Genomic DNA, 23,998 nt, shown 5'->3' on the forward strand with positions numbered 1-23,998 from the left:
TCTTGTTGAATGTTGAATTGGTGGTAAGTAAGCTCCATTTGGTTGTGGAAAAAGTGATACTGAACTTCAGTTCATTCTCAAAGTTTGAAGCAATTTATCCGTTATCAAGCTCTCCACCCTTTTTAAAGAGAGACGATAAGCTATATTTATAGAGTTTCATGTGCAATTAATGCATGTACGAATCACATTGATGAGACAGTTCAAAGAGTTTCATTTAATCAGGTGCTGTTTGATTGGGATTTTAATGCCTTAACGATGTCAATTTTGAGCGATTTTGGGTTCGTTGGATTAGACCCGTCAAGATGCTCAATTCGAACATAGACTCACTGGATTCGACACCCGTTTCACATTCCAAGTGCGTCGAGAAAGATTTTAAAAGCTGGTTAATATCTTGATTGAGGCTTAATTTGGTTCATGTTGGATCCATCTTATTATCATTGAGTTTGTCTCGTCGAGCCGGTCAGCTTGGTTGTAAGTTTGGTGAAATCGAGGCCCCGAATGACTTTTTATTAGAGCTTGAACATTTCAATATTATATTGAGATCCGTGTCATATCTTGAGATTTGTGCTGGGTGTAGAAAAATTATTGACGGTGTATCAATTTACGTATTTAACATATCTAACACCAAAACTTCAATTTTTACATTCATGCCATGTTTTCTATGAACGAAAAGGTGCATCTCACTTCTAAAAGTAAAAATGATGACACTTTTTATGTGATATGAAAGATTTAGTGGTAAAATGAAAGATATTAAGTTTAGGCATTTGATATGTAAATACATAGGAATTGGGCTGTTTGTATGTAAATGCCCCTAAATCAAAACATTATTTACCCAATTCGTACCCCTAAAACCGGAAAGAAAAAAATTAGCCGCTCATGCATCTAATATTTAAATCTTATATTTATTCACAAAACACTAAAATTTTAAAATCATATTAAAAATGTTATTAATACTAACTTATAAAAATTTGGATATTGGAAATGTAAATACATCATTTAATGATATACACGCAAGTATCATTGCTTAAATTACATCAAAATGTATATTTCCTTTTAATTTAGTACATATAAATGAGTATAACCTACCATCCTTACATATTTACATAACTAACATGTAACTTTCATATTCATATAATTGACACTTTGTGGTATTTCACTTTTAAAAATATGTATTTTTGATGTGAATTAAAGATTTGAGTGTGATGTGTGTAAATATGAAAGTTTAGGGGTGAGATTTGTAAATGCATATGAATGTGTGCTATGTATAATGTATGTAAATACCCTTAAATTTAAATGAATAATTTTCAAATAATAAATTTAAATTTTCATAATGAATTAAGTGATGAATTAATAATTACATTTCATTTAATTTAGAATGAGCAATGGGTAAAACCGCTAGAATACATATATTTGGGTTCAGTGGGAGCTCTAAAAATTCTTAACCAAATTTATATCTACACGCAATTCTTAAATTAAAATTTTTTTTATATAATATGTAAATTTTGGGTGGTATAAGTACTTGGAAGTAAAATTTAGGTGTTGGGTATGTAAATAAGTACTAATTGATTGGTATTTATGTAAATGCACTTCTTTATTATTTTATCTGATGTTATGCCAAAGGTCGTCATCTGCTTGGAGTCGCTGCAGCTCTATTTTCGGATCTCTTCCCAGATTTGCTTTACCTTCACGGCTTCACTTTCTGCTGCTACAGGAGAAAAGCAGTGGGGATGGCGAATAGCAATTTGCCAAGAAGAATCATTAAGGTTAGATAACTCTTCGCAAGACAGTTTAAGAATTGCGCGCCGGCTAGAAATATAGCTGCATCTACCTAGCCGTCGAGTTTTCATGTTTTTTTTTTCTTACTGCGATCTACGTATCACTGAAATTTTCCGGTTTCTGATCTTGTGATTCTGCAGGAAACGCAGCGCCTTCTCAGCGAACCAGGTAAATTCTCTTCCTGCTCTGGGGACGTTTATAATCGGTTAGCGGCGCTGGAAGCTGCTGTTTATAGGGTTTGAGTTTGTTTATTTTTTATGTTTGATTGTCATTTGGCGGAGTTGTATCTCTACGGTGTTTTTTTTTTTCCGTTTTTTAATTTTTTGTTGGTTTTTTGTTCTCCTGCAGCTCCAGGGATCAGTGCGTCACCTTCGGAAGATAACATGCGCTACTTCAATGTTATGATTCTTGGGCCATCGCAGTCTCCGTTTGAAGGTGATTGAACTTCTGAGCTGAATTGATTGCTAATTAATAGCATATGTTTGTGTTTATACTCCGCCATTGCTGCCCAAATTATCACTTGTTATCTAGAATCAGGTTTTTTTTTTTATAATTTTATTTTCAAAGGTTATCGTTCTTTTAATAATAAAATGATCTGTCTGGGTTGCTGGTTTCTAATTTCCATATTTTCCCCTGTTGCAATTCTTTATGTTAGCTAGATATTTCTTCTAAATTCTTAGATTGGAGAAATGGTCCACCACACAATATACTGCATGAGTTAACGAGATTTAACTTCTCCATAATGGATTGCTCATGAAATATAGGCAATTAGCACGTTCAAATTAGAATTTGATTGGTATTTGAGGCAGTGAAATTATTTTCCCCCATTCAATTGGATCTTTTATTCCTCCCTTCAACCATTCCTGTTTATTCACAATCAAATGCTTCCTTGCCATTACCAATAAAGGTTGGTGCTCAAGGATGCATAAGAAGCCCTTTTCAATTCCATGATAATTAAATGATGAGTCATTATGGAAACTAGAATTATAGATGTTTTAACTTTCCGTTGTATGTGGATCCTAAATAAAATGGTTTGAAAGTCACTACTGAACATGACTGAGTTATTTAGAGTTGAAGCTGAACCATGCAATTTTCGTAACTTTACGGTGGTTGCATATATATGACCTGGAAGATTTACATCAAGGCTGCTGACTATTGTAGTGTAGTTGCTCACAATATTTCTTGGACTATTGATTTAACATTCCTTATAGACATTTTCACCTAGATATTATTACTAGTTATACATCTTTTTTTTTTAAACTTTTTGTTGTATTTATTGCTGCAATATGTATGGCCTTTTGTCAAGCTTTACATACGACACGTAAGTCTTATCAATGTTCTTTCCATGTAATGGATTGCGGTATTGGTAAATAAAGTGCTGTTGTTGCATGGTCCATGTGAAACAAACTATGGAAGTTTACCGGTTGAAGTGGAGTAGGCTTTCTTTTTTTTAGCAATTTTACACTAGTGCGCTGGCACTTGTTCCATCACACTGTATGAATTTCTCACACCTTAAAATCATTTAACTTTTTTAAGCACCATATTCTTATGGCCTTATATTTGCTAACTTTGCTAATGCGTTGCTAGTTTTGATACTTCACCATATAAGTCCTCTTGAAGCTTAGAATTGCTAATGCAACTAAATGATACAAATATATAAAAACACAATTCAAATTTGGAATTATCAAATCCAAAACCACCAATAAAGAAAATCTCATTCTCTTTTGTTGAAAACCAGAAAATACTAAAATCAACTCCAAAAAAATAATTTCATGATTGATTAAATCAAAGAAATTCATCAATAAAATCATGACCATTAAAAAGAAACTCAAAAGAGACTTACATTTTCCATCTGATAATTCAGTTTGTATCGGATATAGTGCTTGTAAAACCAATCACAAATAGCATATACGAAAAGGATAAAGTAAGAATTCATCAAAAGTGGCTAAAATCAGGACTTAACGTTAATGCAAGGAGAAAACTTCCTCAAGAAATTGTTAGTCACACATGTAATGCGCTCAAAGAATTCAACATCTAGCAAGCATAAACAATAGTGAAAGGAATTTTAAATTTATTAAGTTGAAAAATTATTTCTTATGACTTAAAATTTTAATTTATAACCACGCATTCCTTAGGGTTAGCAGTTGTGATTGTTGTTCAAATCAACCAGGTTTCATGTGGATAAAGTTGCTTGTGATCAACATGAGTATCAATCCTCTATTGGAGCACAATGGTGTCCAGAAAAGTAGGTACGAGGATAAGCATAATATTAATACAAAACTAAAAATCATATTACTATAATAACCACAATACTCTAGCCACTACAAAAGCCATACATCAAGATAGTTCAATAGGTTGCAAGGATTCATATGGCAAAAGTTCACTCATTCCTATATGAATCAATTAAAATGTTTTCATGTAACACCACGTAAACTAACACATGGGATGGAACCATTGAATTGAATACCAACTTAAAGAATCAATGATCGAACCAATACACATAAGCAAATCAATGAACCAATGACCAAACTAACCCACACAACTACCAAATTATTGAATCTTAACTATTTAGAGAACACATCTGGTTCTCATAGTATCCTCATATTAGATGTTTCCGCATATTAGAAACAGAAGTTACTAAATTGGAAGTTGAAGAGTAGAAGAACTAAGGTGCAAACTGCATTTATCTTGCTACCTCTCTAATCATAATGCATAATTTCGCTTTCAAAGAATCTAGCCATTTATATTTCTATCAAATCTTTCTACTTTAACAAGTTTGGCTATGTCTAATTTTGCATTTGACGTTCTCTTGAAGATCAATATATAAATGCTGTGCTTCTTGCAATGTAATCCATGGATCATTATACATGCTGATGTTTACAAAATATTTTTAAAATCCACCATTTTTATTTAAATGGTGCGCATATCACATTAAATTAAAAACAAAAAAGTTACAAAAGGGTGTACAAAACTATGCCCCATGTACATTCACAAAATGAGCAAATCCACCATTTATAGCAGAAATAATGTAATTATCCAATATAATGCCCAAAATAAAATACGTCTGACTGTCTTTTAGATGTAAATTCATAATTATAAGCTAGAAAGAAATAATAATCTAAGCCATTGGTTTCATGTTCATTATCTAATATATTCTTTAGAATTAGCTATGTAGAACACTATAGCATTATCTTAGATGTGAATTCATAAGTAGGTGGTAGAAAGAAATAGTAATCCAAAGCATTGGTTGCAGGTTCATGAAAGACATATTGAAGTGAATGGCTGTCAGAATTTTCTAGAGCTTCCAATTTTTAAGTGTTTATCCCAATGCATGGCATGATTTATATAGTCTCTCGTTTCTTGCATTAATTTTCTTAAGAACTCCTGTAAGAATCATGGTAGGATTCACAAATACTAATGCATTATCATTTGATGAAATTCCACATCTTTTTTGCACATCAACAATTAACATGTTATTGTTATAATAATAGTATATTTCCTGAATTTTTTTTCATGCAAATGAGTTAAATAGTCGAAATAATGAATATAGTATGATACAAGTAATGAAAATTTTAATTTGTTATTATACGTGTTTATTTTTAGCAATAAAGACCTATAACTAATTTCCAGAAGACGAGTGATAAAGAAAGTTGAAAACGGATAAACTGCATGATCTTAAACAAAGCTGACCCAATTGGCTTAAAATATTAGCACTATTTAATTCTCCTCATAATATTTATTTATAAGTTCGCAAATCAAGAAACCAAGAACTAAAAATAAAATCAATATCAGTTTGATGGTGTATTATAGGGATAATTTTCATAGAAAAGCCCTCAAGGGTTGCATTATGGATTGCTCATTCCATTCATTAACTATAGTAGATATGATTGATTCAGTTGAATGTCTAGAATATACTCAATTTATATTAGAAGCTTAGGTCCATGCTTAATTTTAGTCTCAAAACTTAAATAAATGTGCATATTCTGATTCAACAATATCAGAGATATATTCATGTTGCAACTATAAATCATCTTCTGCATCTATTAAATCCCTTGGAGAATATTTATGAACTATAGTGCTTTCATTAATATATATTCGACCTTGTATTATACTTGTCCTTGATGCCTTTGATAGACTTTAAAGCATATGATATATACTGGTTCTATTAAAGTGAATGTAATATTTCTTAAAATTTGAAAATCTGCATAAAATCAAATGCAATATTTTTAATGAATGATAACTTAATTCTATATTATCCATAATTTTTTTCCTAATACTTTTAACGAAAAATATAATGTTATTATAATAGCTTTGTAGAAAATAGTGTATACCTACAAGGCTTAGTAAATTCTGCATAATATTCAAACTTACCATAATCATCCTGTTTACACCTTTTAAATTGACATGCAGTTGATCTTTATAATCACTAAATGAAAATTTTTTCTCAAGCTTATATATCATTTTAGCTATGTAGATTTGATGGCAATGCTTCTCCAAATTAATGAGTATGTCCCTCTATTTTTGATTTTGCATATTCATGTCTTTGGAAATCAGTCATCTTATCTTTAAATGAAATTCTCTAAATTATTGATCTCATTTAAGAATTTTATAGATTAAACCTACCATAAAATGGAGGAATATATTTTAAATGTTTAAATAATCACGTTATAGTTTTCAATATGCATAGCTTATAATATTTCATTTAAATGATATTTTTTGTCTTTTATTGCCCGATTAATACGTCCCCCTTCTAGTTTACATAATGAAGTAACCTTGCATTTTAATGCCGATGTAGCAGATTTATTGTTGAAACCTTAAGGTCCATGATGCAACTTCATATTGCAAACGTATGAAACCACACAATTTTATAAATTCACAAATTGAAAGGGTTTCGATCAAATAGAGATTTGTCCTCTTTTGATTGAACTGGAAAATACAAGAAAACCATACTAAGCAGTAATTTTATTACTAATTAATCCAAAGTAAATTATAGTTAAATACCATAGAAAATCTAACTCGGACTGGATTCACACTGCAACAGGAAAATTGAATTTGTATCATATTTAATAAAAATAAGAAACACTGGCAAAACAAACACAACTGACACAAACGAGAAGATTAAAGCAATACTTCACCAAGACATTAGTCCTCAAACAGCACAAGGCAATGGGCATGCTCGGAATTCGTAGTTATGCTTGTAGTAGTCGTGCCTGTACTTGAAGAATCCAACATCTAACAACACACAAAAGATTGATGGGATTATGAAATGGATTAATCCAAAAAGTTCATGATCATTATCCAATTTCATTATTTATAATCATTAAAATCCCTTGGGTTAGCACTTTTGATTGTAGTTCAACTCAACCAAGGTTCATGTAGATTGAGGGTTGTGTAACTGGCTCAAGCATCGGTTCTCTCCTGAAGTATAATGATATCCTCGAAAGAGATGACGAAATAAGCAGAAATTAAAATCCAAAGTGAATAATCATCTCTCTATAGGAGTCACAGTGTACCAATCAATTAACATAGAATTATTGAATCAAATAGCATAGTTCTAAATATCATATTTATACTCAAGAAGCAAAGATAGCCCTATTTTTAGCCCAAATAAAGTAAATAATTGCTCTAGAGGGGGTCAGCCTACTCAAGGGGGTGGAAATCCTAGGACTGGCGACGGATTGGACTGGCCTTGTCCAATTCTGGGCATGTTCGGACGATCCACACATGGACTTGGACGTTCAAATTTTCATCCTACATTAAATTTAGGAAAATTGATGGGTGTGAAAAGAAAGACAAGGGAAGTTACATGATAGGATTTATCTAACATGGAGTTAACACTACTTGCAAACCTAAAAGGAATAAATGACAGGTTGGTTCATTAAGGTAACTTTAAGAAGTTCAATGAGTCAAAAAACTAATGATGATGATTTTTCATAAAAGTCATATTTCTATGTATAACCTTTTTTATGTTCTCTCATTAGAATCTTATGCATTTTTGCTTGATTTATTTTTTTTGATTAGGAGGGGTTTTTAAACTTGAGCTGTTTCTTCCTGAAGAATATCCCATGGCTGCTCCGAAGGTATGAGAACTGATTCTGAAAGCTTTCGTATTTTATTTTTACTGTGTCTGCAAAGGTTTTTATATGTTAATTCCATTGAGTGTTTTCAAAACTATGTTGCTAAGTATTATATTCAGTTATGTTATAAATTTAATTTAGATATTACAAAAGATGGCACTGGCTTGTTATCGTCATATTTAAACTGGTTCAATCCATTTGGATTATATTTGTTTATCCGCACATTTACATAATTTTTATAGCTAAAGTCATTGGGCAACGGAGTTGTTTATTTCATTGAGTTCAACTTACGCTTTGTTTGGATAAGTTTGTTTGACCTTCACACATGGCGAACCGTGAGATTGAGTAGCTGTGCTTGATAATTTGAAGTCCCCCATACTTTTTTATGCACAAAGTAGTGGTAAAAGTGAACGAGCACCTACTGTTTGCTGGGCATGTTGAAGTTCAGTTACATGCTTCCCGGGGTCTTGGTACACCTAGTGAGAATATTAGTGTTTAAAATTTATATAGTGTATGGTTTTATCATTTTTGTTTTGCTAGTTTATAACCCTGTTTTATTTCTACAAGGCTAATTATAATAGTGACAGTGTATGCTGTTATCATCTGTTCGGGTATGTTACTTTCTTGTGATTGGCGATAGACTTTACTTCAAGTCCCTTGGGAATTTCAAAGCTGCATGGCAATTTCATCATTTCCTGTTGAGCTGTTCCATTTTTATGTTTATCTTTTTTATTAATTTATAGAAAACACGACGGGTGTATTATTGGAAGAATTGACCAAAATGGGAATGCTTATTATTATTATTTAGTCCATTTAATGTGAGACTTAAGTTTGTTTTTTAACCAAAAAAAAAAAATCAAAATTCTCGCAAGTAGACGAATATTTAGCTCAAATTGTTTTGTTGAGGAATCAAATTTACTAAGGCTCAAAATAAAGTGACCAAAATTCATGAGCTCAATTTCGATGTATTTACATATCTAACACAAAAACTTTAATTTTCACATATACCACTTTATCTATATATGAAAAGACGAGTTTCACTTTTTAAAGGTTATCATAACTGTATTAGAATATTTATAAATGGCTAGTTTTAACCATTATTAATTTATGTTTATTCTAAGTTATTAGCTTGGATGCTTTACTATTCCCTTCCTTTTCTACTATGTCTTGTTTTTATTTCTTTCCTTTCTAATAGAGATACTGTAATGGGTATTGATACCTCTCTTTGCATCAATAAGCTATTCTAAGTTATTAGTTGTTGGGCCTCTTGTTGCCTCCGGTTGCTTCTTTCCGGTGCTGTCCCTTCCTCCAGCCAGCCGGATCTCATAATCTCTCTCTCTCTCGTCCAGTCCAGTCAGCTATAGGTTCTTCTAGGCGCCATTTTTACCTCCTGTCGGTCGGATGTTGCTCTAGAAGGAACGTCCTGACTGCCCAGCTGCCGGGAACAGAGCCTGATTGCTCGGTCTCCCTTTAAGTTCGCCAGTACATTGGCATTCTTCTTGTCCAGCTGGCCATACATGTTTCTAGCCTCGGAGGAAGGTTGTCTGAGTCAGTTTCCTGGATTTCCAGAGCTTCTTCCGTAGGCCATATCTATCCCCTCTTGCTTCCGGAATCATCCGATGTCTCAACAAGTTATCATTTCCTTTGGATCAGATGGAATCATGGCAGACTCCTAAAGTGAACTTGATTGCATTGGAGGGTCAATTCCAAACTCCGTTCCTCTACAAACTAGTGGACGGGAAAACAACATAATCTTCTTAATTACAACCCATAAACTAAACGACAATAACTTTTAACCCCAGATTATTGTCACAAACCCAACTACACTCGTGATAAATGTTGGAAGCTCTACAGGAAACCTGCATCAAAACCATCGGCCAAATCTTCCACTGTTAAGGGTCTCACTATAACTTCTAAATCCAACACGGTACAACCGTCCTCTACCCAGAAAATTCCAGAATTCTCTAATTCTCTTAAAGTCAAATAGAGCACTTAATCAAGCTGCTTGGGTCTAGTTTGCTCTCTTCTGGCCCGTCGACCTCCCACGTTCTTCAAGGTATTAATCCTTTGAATGCCTCTTCTAATATATGGATCATTGATTCAGTTGTCACAGACCACATGACTGGAAACTTTTAAGCCTTTTCGACATACTATCCTTGCTAAGGAAATATATTGTTAAAATTGCTGACGAGCCGCAAAGTTCCATTGTTGGTAAATGGTTTGTTATTTTAACAACAGGTCTAACTTCATAATTTGTATTACATGTATCTCTGCTAAAGTGTCGGCTTTTATCTATCAATAAGCTGACATATGATATTGATTGTATTGCTCATTTTTCTTTTGATGTCTTTGTCTATCAGGATCGTCTTTCAGAGCGGATGATTGAAACTGCTAAGCGGGTTGGCGGGCTCTACTTCTTTCAAGAGAAAAACACGAAGAGCGAGGATAATTCACCCAGTAGTTGCAGTTTATCTTAGTTCATTGAATGTCCTATTATGCTGTTACACCGTCATTTTGGTCATCCTAGTTTTCAGTATCTAAAATAGTTATATCCATTGATGTTTACTAACAAAATTTTTATAATTTCAAATGTGAAATCTGTTAGTTAACTAAAAATCATCGTGTTCCGTATCCACCCCACAATTACACATCTTCTGCACTTTTTTCTCTTATTTACAGTGACTTATGGGGACCCTCTCGTTCCCTTACCTACACCAATAAATGGTGATTCCTTACTTTGATTGATGACCACACTCGGATGTGATGAGTCTATATTTTAAAAGATAAATCTGAAGCTGATGTCACTTTCAAAAACTCCCATACCTTCATTTTGACCCAATTTAAAACTTTTATTCAAGTCATTCAAAGTGACAATGATTGTGAATTTTTTAACTCTATATTAATAGAATTCTTGGTAAGAAGAGCATTATTCATCATAGCTCATGTACTAACACTCTTCAACAAAATGAGGTAGTCGAGAGAAAAAACTGACATCTTCTTGACATTAGTCGCTCTATTATATTTCACTCTAATGTCCCAAAATGTTTTTGAAATGATGCAATTCTTACTGCAAATTATCTCATCAATTGAGTTCCCTAAAAAACTCACAACTTCTGTACCTTTTTGGCCTTCTTGGATCATGCTTTTCCTAACAATCAAGTATTCTCCACTTTAGGTCTTAAAATTTTTGGGTGTACAACTTTTGTTCAGAACATAACTATAACTTGGAGTAAACTTGATCCCAAGTTCATACAATGTGTTTTCCTCAGATACTCTGAGTGGTATCGGTGCCTTGACCCTACCACAAACAAGTTCTTTGTGAGTGATGATGTCTCTTTTTTTGAAAGTGTTTCATACTTTCCTAACTCGGCTAACAGTGAGGGGGACTTGAATTATTGGACGTTGTTCCTTACCTTACTTCTGTGGATGTTCCCCCCACGTTATCTACAATCGAGGAACCCTCTCTTTCTTTGGCTCTGACCACCACTCCTACCACCAAGGAGCTTTATGTCTCTTTGGTTCCACCAGTACATCCTCTTACTCTCCGTGCTACACTCGATTCACTTGTTTTAATGCACGTACTCTGAAGCTTGCTAACCCCTTATTGGACCCTGAATCCCCTCCGGACGACATTCCCAACACTGCTTCTTCTCCAAATGAGGAATTCAGTTCTGCTAGTAAGGTACGCAATCAGAGATGCTCTCTCCATCCTGTGGCAAATTATGTTTCTTTTTGCAGATTATCACCAAGCTACAGAGCATTTGATACAACCTAGACCAATTATCGACTTTTATTTACTATTGAGGTTGCGTTAGCAAACCTAACCTGGCAAGCTGCTGTCATGGAGGAGATGAATGTTCATCAATAGAACCATAATTGGGACATTGTTTATCTTCCTTGGGGCAAGAAAGTAGTCGGATGATGATGAATTTTTAGAATCAAGTGTAAATCTGATCAATCCTTTGAACACAACACGACACAATTGATATTCAAAGCGTACTCAGAGATCTATGGAGTTGATTTTGAAGAGACATTTGCTCGAGTTGCTAAATTAAACACCATTTGATTCCTTTTATCCCTTGCAGTGAATCTGGATTGACCCTTATTTGAGTTTGATGCCAAGAATGTGTTCTTGAATGACAATTTTACAGTGGAGGTATACATGGCTCTTCTTCTAGGTTTTGACTCCATTGCCTCCCAGGGGTAAGTACGTAAGCTGCAAAAATCCCTCTATGAATTAAAACAATCACCACGGGCATGGTTCGGGATGTTCAAAAAGGTGATGGTAGGCCATGAATTCACTCAAGCTCAATTAGACTACACTCTCTTCCTCCAACATTCCTCCAGCGACCAGGTAGCTATCTTTATCGTCTATGTTGACGATATTGTTCGCACAGATAATGATCTACCAACATTGGAGTCTCTGAAAGTCATTCTTGTTACTTCCTAAATGAAGGATTTGAGATTTTTTTGGTACTTTTTAGACATGGAAGTTGCTCGACCATCTTAGGATATTTGCCCCTCTTAGTGGAAATATGTGATTAAACCTTTGATAGAGTACAATCTTCTTCTGTGCAAACCAGTGGTTGCTCGATAGATCCCAATGAAAAATTTCTTAATGTTCCCAATGCAGTTCCTGTAAACAAGTCTCAATACTAACACCTTGTGGGGAAGCTCATCTATCTTGCCTATACACACCCCGACATTTGTCACTCAGTTGAGATAGTCAGTCAATTCATGCATGATTTTAATGAGCGCCATCTCTAAGCTGTCTACCATATTCTCCACTATTTAAAAGACATACTAGGTTCAATTTTTTTCTACCATACCTCTCGTTCTATTACATTTTATACATACACGAATTGGGCCTAGTCAACCTGATGGTACTGCTCATTTTTTTGGGGAAACCTGATCACATGGAAAAACAATAAACAATTTGTAGTTGCTCGGAACAGTGCGGAAGCTGAATTTCGGTCTCTGTCCCCGGGAATTTGTGAAGCTCTCTGGTTAATATCATGCTCCACGAACTACGTATGACAACCTCTGCTTCCTTACAATTGTTCTGTGATAACAAAGCAGACATTAACATTACTCGCAACTCGATCCAACATGATTGCACTAAGCATGATGAGATTGACCAACACTTCATTAAGGAAAAACTCGAGCCCGGGGAGATTTGTGTTCCGTTTGTGCCATTTAGTGGTCAGCTGACAAATATTCTCACACAATCTTCCTCAGCCACTATTCGATTATTTCAAATCCAAGCTTAACATGATTGACATCTATATTTCAACTTGAGGGGGGTATTATAATATTTATTAATGACTAGTTTTAGCCATTATTAATTCCTGTTTATTCCGAGTTATTAGCTTGGATTTTTATTGTTCTTTTCTTTTCCTTCCATATCCTATTCTTATTTATTTCATTTCTAATAGAGATCCTGTAACGGGTATTTATACCCCTCTTTGGATCAATAAGATTTACCCTTGGTTCTATTCTAACAAGCTGTATTTTTTTATGTGATATAAATGATTTGGGTGATAGAAATGTAAAATGTAAAAGTTAAGGTGTTAGATATGTAAATACATGGGAATTGGGTGGTATGTATATAAATGCCTCTTACATTGATGGTTCGGGAGAAAGCTTCAACTTCTATATTTGTAAATCTTTGGGCGAAGATAATGAGTATCCAGAAGATAGAGGGAGAATGGAGGGCTACAGTATCAGTCATGGAGAAGCGTGCACAGATGACAATGAAGATAAACTTAATAATTTAAGTTCTTTCAGTTATTTCAATGTGTTTTTGGTACTTCTTTAAGATAATCTCTTCAGCGATATTTTAGAACGTGGTATGTAATGAAGCCTAAAATATTACTACTTTATCTAACATAGTTTATTGTGATAATTGTTATCCTGGAGAATAACTTAGTGATGCTTTGTTTCGTAGGTATTAAGCAGCTATATAGACTTCAATGCATCTTGTGCTTTTTAACATTGTATGGTTCCTATTTTCAAGTGAAATTTACTCTTTTTCTACTGTTTAAACTTTTTTGATGCAGTATGCTCATACTTTATTTTTTTTCTGTGCGCTTTAGCCTGCTATTAGGAGATACCTTGCGCTCACATTAATTTTTTTCGTGTTTTCCTAAAGATCTGTGAGTGTGATTTGGATTGATTTAGAACTGATTCTTCTGCGAAATAATATAGTAAATATTCAAATGCATTTAGTCAGAACACATCATAATTAGTAATCTATTAATCTTTTTTGTGTATGGGAATGAACGAAGTTTGTTTGCTGAAATCTGCTGTTAGAGAAAATCCATGCTTATTTACCATTCTAGCTTAGTAGTTTAAAAGTATGCTAGAGCGTTTAAGCATGTAATTGAACTGTGAAATCTAAAGTTAGTTGGCTTAGCCTTTTAAGATTGGTTTGTTTTTTAATTATTTGCTGACATCCATGTGTTAATGCATGCTACTATAGGCACACATATATTGTCACCTTAATAGGTGGTCCAATTCACTTAGATTAATTGATGTTTACTTGTTAAGGGCTTGGGTTACTGCAATCTGCGATGATATGCGACATATAAATACAAAAAATCACAGCCGATAAATCACTAATTACTTTTTATTTTTGCAAAAAAATGTTTTCTTTTTAATATAAAAGCAACAAGAACATTTCATTCACAAAGAAGAGTCATTAATTTTGAAATTCCACGAAAGAAATGATGAAGGATTGTAATGTTGAAGCTGTAATTATGCTTCACACTATGAAAAGTAATCTTAAGTGTATCATATTGTTACGTCGGCCTGGCCTAAGGGGCAATTAGTCTTTTTATTAGCCAAAGGACAATTGAGTGTTTTATTATTTATTAGTGTTTAGTATTAACAGACCCTAATAGGTTTATGGTTAGGTATGTGTGAGATTATTTTTGTGGGTCTTAGGTTTAAGGTTTGTGAAATATTTCCTACCTCTCAAATTATAGGAATTGGGAGAGATCATCTATCTCTCGAATTTTAGGTGCTTATTGTTAAGATAATAAACTTTTAGATTTGATCGATTCACGACCAAAAGCACACCATAGAAAAACACTCCAATTCGAGAGATTCAATACAATAAATTCAATATAAGCTCACAAAAAAGAAATCCAGAAAAACACACAAATTTAATGTGGAAAAACCTGTGAACGGGAACAAACCAAGGAGCCACGCCATATCAGAAATTTAACTATGAAAGGACAATAATACAACATTGTATCACTCAGATGCATTCTCTACATCATTGAAACTTACAATAATTCATACTTCTTCCTCTCTTGTTCTCACAAGAAAAAGTGCTTGCCAAAATCCAATTTCTCTACACAGACGTTGCTCAACACCGTTTAGAATACACCACGAGAGAGAGTAATAATCATTCATGAAACATGATTTAAATACCTAACTGCGTACAAACTGCTCTTGACATGGAAACACTGCTTCCAGCGCTGCCTTTCTGCTTGCTTGCATTAAAGCCATGAATCTGGGCACTGTCGCTCCATGAAATGGGCGTTTGAGTGTTTCCCTCTCTGGATCCACGCACACGGACACAACTTAGATCTTGGCGCCTGGGCGCTCCCTTAGGCCCTTAGGTGCTGGTGTTGTTGTTGCTACTGCTGCTGCTTGCTTCCTATAGGTTGTGACTGCTATGCAAACAAACTACACACTCAACATTTATCTTTGTATTCGTGTTGAATGTTTGTTGTTCTTGCAATATAATATTTTTACCCTATTTTTTGTGGAAAGTCATGCAAAATCGTATCAAGTGGTATCATTGCTTTCAATCTGGGAAGAAAAAAAAAGAATCGCGGCCTGAAAGAATTTTAGCATCCAACCTAGCGATCAAGATCGCCCCATACAATGATTTTCGAAAGCCGATCGACTCGAAAGACTCAAAGTCGTGATTCAAGCTATGTGGGGATCGCGATCTTTCTGAAGGATAGTGGCATACAGAGGCCCAAAACTCCATATATTTTTTCCTTTTGCTCCATCCTAGCGATACAATAATGATTAGAGCTAATTGAGAAGGCCACATGGGGATCACAACAGTTAGACAACATGATTGCCTGTGTGACCGAAGCATGATACAACCGCTATTCAAGTGGGGAAGCTACAACGGTATCATAGCAATACAGTTGACCTTCAAGACCGAACCGTGATATACAACTCCAATTTAACCTAGCCGGGAATCCAAGTACGGGATCGCAGCTACAATGTCCCTACATATTCATGATTTGGGTGCTTTGGAGGAAATGAAGGAATACTGGTTTACAAACTTGTGGTACTGTCGCGATAACAACGAGATCGTAGCAAAAAAGTGTTCCGCTTTTGTAATAAAAAAAATTAGGATTATAGTAGCCAAGTAAGTGGATATTTTAGAGAAGTGATTAGAGAACGAGCTGAGTCACATCATATTTGAAATTGATGAGTGTTTTTTTGTGCTAGTGTGGAGCCTATTTTTTTTATAAGGCAAAATAACTGTTCCTGCTGGTTCTCTCACCTCCTGCCTTATGAGATTCTCGAAACGATGCAACCCTCGCCTCCTTTCGTTCACGAACAACAGCCTCCCTCTTCGCGATAAAAGGATCGCTCTCCTTTGTTTAGCATCGACATTCTAACTAACAGAAGAAGGGAAGAAGGAACACACGACATCTGACTCCATTGACTTCTTCGACGTGTTGGCTTATGGCTGTAAGAAGATAACTCGCATGGTGGAGTGTGCTCCTCTTGGTTCTTTGGTGACTGCTTACGGGAAAAAAGAATTAAATATTTCCTTTTAGGTGTGAAGAAGCCCTTCGAAGAGCAGCAGGTGGTTGCCCATGTTTTTCTTCTTCTGTGTGGATCTCGGGTAAAGAGAGAGGGAAGAAGAGAGAGATAAAAGGCGAGAGACTCTTTGTCGACGACGGTGTAATTCTTCAAGTAATAAAATCTTCTGCAACTTTGTGGACGTATGAAATTTGCCAAACCACATAAATCTGTATGTCGCTCTGGTGTTTTGCAATTTTTCTCGTTTCAATTCTTCGCTTTCTTTGTCGATCGTTCTATATACCACAACAACAGTTGATATCAGGGCTTTGGTTCACATCTGAGTAAAGATGATGTCTGCAGATGAAATGAAGGTTTTAGAGATCGAGAAATTTGACGTCACATATTTGGTTACTGGAGAATGCAAATAAAAGACTATCTCTACGAGAATAAAGTTTATCTTCTATTATTGGAGAAAAGACCGGAAGGTATGGATGGGGCTAAATGAAAATTGTTGGATCAACAAGTTCTGGGGTTATTCGATTGACACTGTCGAGGTCCGTTGCACACAACGTCGTCAAGGAAAGGTCTACTGTAGATCTCATGACAGCCCTGTCAGGTATGTATGAAAAACCGTCGGCGAATAACAATGTATATCTGATGAAAAACTTATTCAATTTAACAATGACAAAAGATATGTCTGTTGTACAATACCTGAATGATTTTAATGTCTTTATCTGGGGACCTTTGGCTTTTCGGAAGAACTGTGGACTTCCTCAGAATCTATCACAAATTAATTATCGCTGTTGAAATTTAATTTGATGATGAGATACGTGCACTAATCTTGTTGGTTTCATTGCGAAATAGTTGGTAAACCATGAGGATGACTGTCAGTAATTCTATAAGTAAATTTAAGCTGAAATATGATGATATTCATGATTTGATTTTGACTGAGGAAGTGCGCAGGAAAGACTGTAGAATTCTCAGTTTCGAGTTCAGCACAAAATGTTAATTCTTGAGGAAGAATACTTGACAAGAATTCAAGTAGATGAAGATTAAAGTTAAAACACAGATGTAGGAACAAGTCAAGGCCTGGTCAGAATGCAACTTGCAGGAATTGTGACAAAACTGACCACATAAAGAGGAACTGTAGAAATCCCAAGAAGACAGAGAATGATAGCGCAAATGTGGTAATTGAAGATGCACATGATGCACTATTGTTGACAATTTATATTTCTGTTAATGACTTCATACTGGATTCAGTGGCTTCTTTCCATCCAACTTTCCATCTAAAATTGATGTGGAATTATGCTGCATGTGACTTTGGGAAAATATATCTGGCAGATGAAGAAGCTTTAAATGTGATAGAAATGATAGACATTGACATTGCACTTTTAAATAAGAACAAGTGGACTCTTCAAAAGGTTAAACACATTCCTGAACTGAAGAAGAACCTTATTTCTATTGGGCAGCTTGATGAGTGTGAACATTGAGTAGTATTCTCAGATAACACCTGAAAGGTTACTAAATGAGCACTGATATTGACTCGAGGTAAGAGAACATGTACATTATATATGACTGCTGGTTTAATTAACAGTATTGACACTACCGCTACAGAAAACACAGCAGAGTTGTGACATTTCAGACTTGACCACATGAGTCAGAGGGGTGTGAAAAAACTTCAGTTTAGAGACAAGCTACCAAAACTGAAGTAAATTTATCTTAACATGTGTGAGAGTTGCATTATGGTCAAACAGAGGAAGTCAGTTTCTTGAAAAGTGACAGAACACTAAAAACAGAAAAACTAAATCTTGTACACACAGATGTGTAGGGTCATTCTCTAGTGACATCTCTTGGAGACTCTTATTACTACGTAACATTCATTGATGATCACAGCAAAAATGTATGTGTTTATTTCTTGAAGCATAAATTTGATGTATTTAGCGTGTTCAAGACTTGGAAGACCATGATTGAGACAGAGACAGACTTAAGACTTAAAACTGAAATGTGAGGTCTGATAATGATGATAAGTATATTGATGGTGGGTTCAAGGAGTATTGTGTAGCTCAAGACATCAAAATGAAGTACCATTCCATTGACACCACAACAAAATAGTGTTGCAGAGCACGTGAACATGACTATCAATGAGCGTTCTAGAAACATGAGATTGCACGCCGAATTACAACCTACTTACTGGGCATAAGCGATCATCACTGCAGTTTATTTGATCAACACGTGGTCATTCGTTCCACTATATTGTGAATTTCCTTAGGAGGTATGGAGTGGAAAATATGTTAAATTTTCTCTCCTTAAAACCTTTGGATGTCTTTCATATGTTCTCATTAATCCTAATGCTCGTAGTAAGCTTAAGACTAAGTCAAAGAAATGCTACTTCATTAGCTATGAAGACGAGACATTTGATTATCGTTTATGGGATGATCAGGATCTGAAGATCATAAGAAGTAGGAATATGATTTTCAATGAGAATGTTATGTACAAGGATAAAACCAGTACAAGTTCTGAAGCAATGTCACAAGAATCTGAATTGATAAAGTTTGATGATCTACGAGAGGTCACAGTGTATGGCAGAGATGAAGGTGACGGGGAGAGTGGGCCTGAGGCACGTAGTCCTATTATTCCGCAGTCAGCTTCAAAACAATCCACCCCTACAACTGCAGTTTGAAGGTTAGAAAGGACTAAACGTTCTCCACAGCGTTACTCTCCAACTTTGAACTACATTCTGCTGAAGGAGGAGATGGATTCTCTGTTAGAAAATCAAACATGAAAGTTGACAGAACTTCCACTAGGGAAGAAAACATTACAAAACAAGTGGGTGTACTGTGTGAAAACTGAGTATGATGACAGTAAGATGTACAAGCTAGATTTGTTGTAAAAGACTTTCAGTAGAAACATGATATTGATTATTCCGAGACTTTTTCTCCTGCGGTAAAGCTCATAACCTTCAAAATGATGTTGTTTATGGTGGCTACAGAAGATCTCTTCCTTAAGCAATTAGATGTGAAACAATTTTTCTTCATGGAGACCTTGAAAAAACATCTACATGCACCAACCTGAAGGATTTGTGGTTCAGAGAAAGAAATACTTAGTTTGCAGACTGAAGAAGAGCTTATAGGATCGGAAACAAGCTCCTAGACAACGGTACAATAAATTTGATAATTTCATACGCAGTGCAGGGTACAACATTGTCAGACAGGTCACTGTTGCTATGTCAGACATTTTATTTAAGTTGTCAGTGTTGATGAGATCAATAATTTGAAGAAGCAGATGTTAGAACATTTTGCAATGAAAGATTTGAGAGCTGCAAAACATATCCTTGCATGAGAATTGTCGAGATAGAGTCGGAGGCATGTTGAGACTCTCTCAAGCTGAGTATGGGAAAATAGTATTTAGCAGGTTCAATATGGATAAGGCCAAACCAGTCTACACATTCTTGGACGGTCACTTCAGACTCGACAAGAATCAGTCACCCAAGTCAAAGGTGGAATGAGACCACATGAGTAAGGTTTCTTATGCTTCAAATATTGGTTCGCTTATGTATGCTATGATTTGCTCTAGGCTGGATATTGCCAATACAATGTGAGTTGCTAGCAGATACATGAGTAATCCTGTAAAAGAACATTATGAAGTTGTGAAGTGGATCTTAAGGTTCCTAAGAGACTCTTTAGAAACTTGCTTGTGTTTTTCAGGAAGGAGTTTAGAGGTACAATGCTATGTTGATGCTGATATAGCTGGAGAGATTGATACCAAAATGAGTACTATGGGCTATATTCACACTCTTGGTGCGCTGCAGTATCATAGGCTCTAATTCGCAGAAGACAATTTTTTTGTCTACTACAGAAGCTGAGTATATAGCAGTGTCAGAGGCTGCAAAGAAGATGATATAACTACAGGGCTTCTTGGAGGAATTGGGCGAAAAGAATCAGAATGACATTCTCTACAGTGACAGTCAGAGCGCCATATTCCTTGTCGGGAATCTAACATTTCAGTCTAGGACCAAACACATTCAGATCAGGTATCACTTTATACGATCATTATTGGATAACAAATAGTTGTTGCTTGAGAAAATTTGTGGAAATAAGAACCCTATTGATATGTTGACAAAGAGTGTTACACTTGAGATGCTGAAGTTGTGCACAACTTCAGTTGATCTTCTAGCTTGAAGACAGGGGACTTGAGTTGCAGAAGTGGAGGATACCAATTTGAAGCAAATGACGATGTTGTCAGTGTATCAGTCTTCAAGTGAGAGATTTGTTTGTGCGGAGCTTGTTTTCAAGAAAAAAAAGTAAAATAACAGTTCCCGCTACTTCTCTTGCCTCCCGCCTTCTGAGATTCGCGAAATGATGCAGCCCTTGCTTTCTTTCGTTCGCAAACAACAACCTCCCTCTTCGTGATAAAAGGATCACTCTTCTTTGTTTGGCATCAACATTTTAGCTAACAGAAGAAGGGAAGAAGGAACACACGACATCTGGCTACCTTGACTTCTTCAGTGTGTTGGCTCATGGATGTAAGAAGATAAAACACATGGTGGAGTGTGCTCCTCTTGGTTCTGTGGTGTCTGCTTACGGGAAAAGAAATTAAATATTACCTTTTAGGTGTGGAGAATGCTTTCGGAGAGCAGCAGGTGGTTGCCCCCGTTTTTCTTCTTATTTTGTGTGGATCTTAGGTAAAGAGAGAGGGAAGAAGAGAGAGAGAGAGAAAATGTGACGATTCTTTGATCGACAACGGTGTAATTCCTCAAATAATAAAATCATCTGCAACTCCATTGATGTATTCAATTTGTTGAACCACGTAAATATGTGTGTCGCTCTGGTATTTTACAATTTTTTTCGTTCCAATTTTTCATTTTTTTGTCGATCTTTCTATATACTGCAACAACATTTTGTACATGGAGGGGCAATTTGAGCAAGATTCACGACCTTGGAAGAAATAATAAAGAAGATCATGGAGATTCACATAAAATAATGTCCGCCCGCTGCAAGATCGAGCCAATGTGTCGGTAATGGACTCGAGCTGTAGAAACTAGAAGGATTCGCATGACATCAGAGCAATGTTGCTATTTTAGATAGGCCCAGAGCTACGGTATTAAGCGAAGGAATCATTAGCAGAATTGAGTAGCAACACTTAAAAGAAGTATTGCAACATTCAGACAGACAGAAGCAAGTAGGATTGAACGACGGAGTCGGGAATATATTCAAGTTACTGTTGGGAATACTGAGGGGGGTTTCTGAAAAAATATTGGATGGAATTTTTATGAAGGATTTAAAACTTGACATATGTGCAATACTCCTAATTTTGAGACCACAAGAATTGGGGAAGATGATGAAGCTAGCCGGATGGTGGAGAACAAGAACCAGATGGAGAAGGCCATCAAAAGCAGCACCATGGGAGAATTACACAGGAGTATGTTGATTCCATGACTTCAAGAACTCATACAATGTAAGACACCGAAGGAGAATCATATGTGGGCCCTTCCAGTGGTCAACTTTAAGCGCCTTACAAAGTCAGAGATTTAGGAGAAGCAAACAAAGTGATCATGTTTTTTTTTGTGATGAAAAATTTGCCCCGGGGTATCGATGCGGGGATCAAACATTATAGATTCTTACAGTGTATGAAGAGGCAGGGGAGCTTGATTAAGTGGCAATTTTTTTTATCCAAGATGATGACAATGTGCTTTTTTGGGAGGACTGGCCTAGCATAAAGGGCAATTTAGTCTTTTATTAGCTAAGGACAATTGAGGCTTTTATTATTTATTATAATTTATTATAAATAGACTCTAATAGGTTTAGGATTATGTATGCATGAGATTAATGTTGTGAGTCTTAGGTTTAGGGTTTGGGGGAGATTTCTTACCTCTCAAATGGTAGGAATTGGAGAGACTGTCTATCTCTCGAATTGTAGGTGTTTATCATTTTTTTATATGTTTGTGGCTGTATTGTTTGTTTTGGAGAAATAAAATATTTATTTTACCCTAATTTTTATGAAAACTCCTATCACATACTTCATAAAATTTTAATTACACATGCAAACTTACCCTTAGACAAATTAAAAGATAGAACAATGATGTAATTCTTCGAAGTGAAGAATTGGGCCTTATGCCAATACATGGAGACTTTTCTCTAGTAGTATTCGTCAACGTCTATGAGGCACCCAAAGAATACATATTTGATCAAGACTAATTTTGTGTAATATTGAATTATATATATATATATATATATATATATATATATATAATCAATAAGATTGATCGACGATCGGAGACCGCCAGTCAACCTCTATAGGTTGGACTGACCGAGCGGCAGACCCCCCTTCCAGTCCGTGTGCTATTCGAATGCTTTTGAAAGGGTTGAGATTCGAACCCACGACCCGATGGTCTTACGCCAAAGCCGCTACCAATGAGCCAGGGCTCGCACAGGAAGCATATAAAATGAGAATTTTTTTATAATAAAAAATAACAAGTTTTGATTGCCCCCAACAGTTGGAGTCAACATTAGGTTTCAAAAATTGTAATCAATTTTTTCAAATGAGCGGCGAGAAATGGAGTTTATAGCTATACTGACATTTCATGGAACAACTTTCTAAACAAGTATAGTCGGTGATTGGAGTTATGGAAACAAATTTGGAATTGTAGCATAGTAGTGATAATCAAGACCCCAAAACCATAGCAAATTAGGTAATTAATCTGCATTTTTTTGGCCTTACATGCAGAAAATTGGCTCTGACAAATTTAGTATTTAATATTTGTCATGTAAGCCTGGGCAAAGTTACTGTATTTTTTTAAGTGAACTTATTAATTTTCACAAATAAATCTTTCATCTCAAAGCAAAAGAAACTTGTGTGATCCACCATCAATAGTTTAAATAATTATTGCATATAATTTAGTTTTTGGACCAAGATGAGTAGATTCATCTGGTAGGTGTTGGATATGAGTTTACGAGGAGATTGAAACTGAGAGGAATCTATAATTCATATAATTGGTTCATGAACGGAAAGTCAACTTTCATTATCTTGAAGTTTAGAATAGTACCAGTGTTTAACGAAATTTAAGTAGGCAAGTATTCATATCAATGCATCATTTGATTTCAAATGATGGTATTTTTTGTAGTAAATTTCTTTAAAGTTTTGGTGAGGAGCTTTTCATAATTTAGATATTCCATTACCTTTTCATTTGGCTTTAATTTCATATGCTTTCTGTTCATATTGATAATTGATTTGTAGTTTTAGTAAGCAGTTAGATTTATACACTTCAAAATATGACCAAGCTTTAAAAATTTAGTTTTTTTATATGAATTTCTTTATTAACGCATTCATCAAAATATTGATGGAATTCCTACTTTCTGTCTAGT

General features: G+C 35.1%; 1 protein-coding gene across 1 annotated transcript in view; it reads left to right on the plus strand.

Moving 5' to 3' along the window:
• The first annotated feature begins 1,602 nt into the window (after positions 1 to 1,602).
• LOC110029643 (ubiquitin-conjugating enzyme E2 35) overlaps positions 1,603 to 23,998 on the plus strand; it is a 30,974-nt gene continuing 8,578 nt past the window's right edge. Inside the window, exons 1-4 of the mRNA XM_020732027.1 lie at positions 1,603 to 1,763; positions 1,917 to 1,944; positions 2,125 to 2,211; positions 7,798 to 7,856. Coding sequence (XP_020587686.1) covers positions 1,728 to 1,763; positions 1,917 to 1,944; positions 2,125 to 2,211; positions 7,798 to 7,856 — 210 coding nt within the window. The 5' untranslated portion in view covers positions 1,603 to 1,727. The remainder of the gene's footprint in view (positions 1,764 to 1,916; positions 1,945 to 2,124; positions 2,212 to 7,797; positions 7,857 to 23,998) is intronic.

This window comes from Phalaenopsis equestris, unplaced genomic scaffold, assembly GCF_001263595.1.
Source record: "Phalaenopsis equestris unplaced genomic scaffold, ASM126359v1 Scaffold000600, whole genome shotgun sequence".
Lineage (NCBI taxonomy): Eukaryota > Viridiplantae > Streptophyta > Magnoliopsida > Asparagales > Orchidaceae > Phalaenopsis > Phalaenopsis equestris.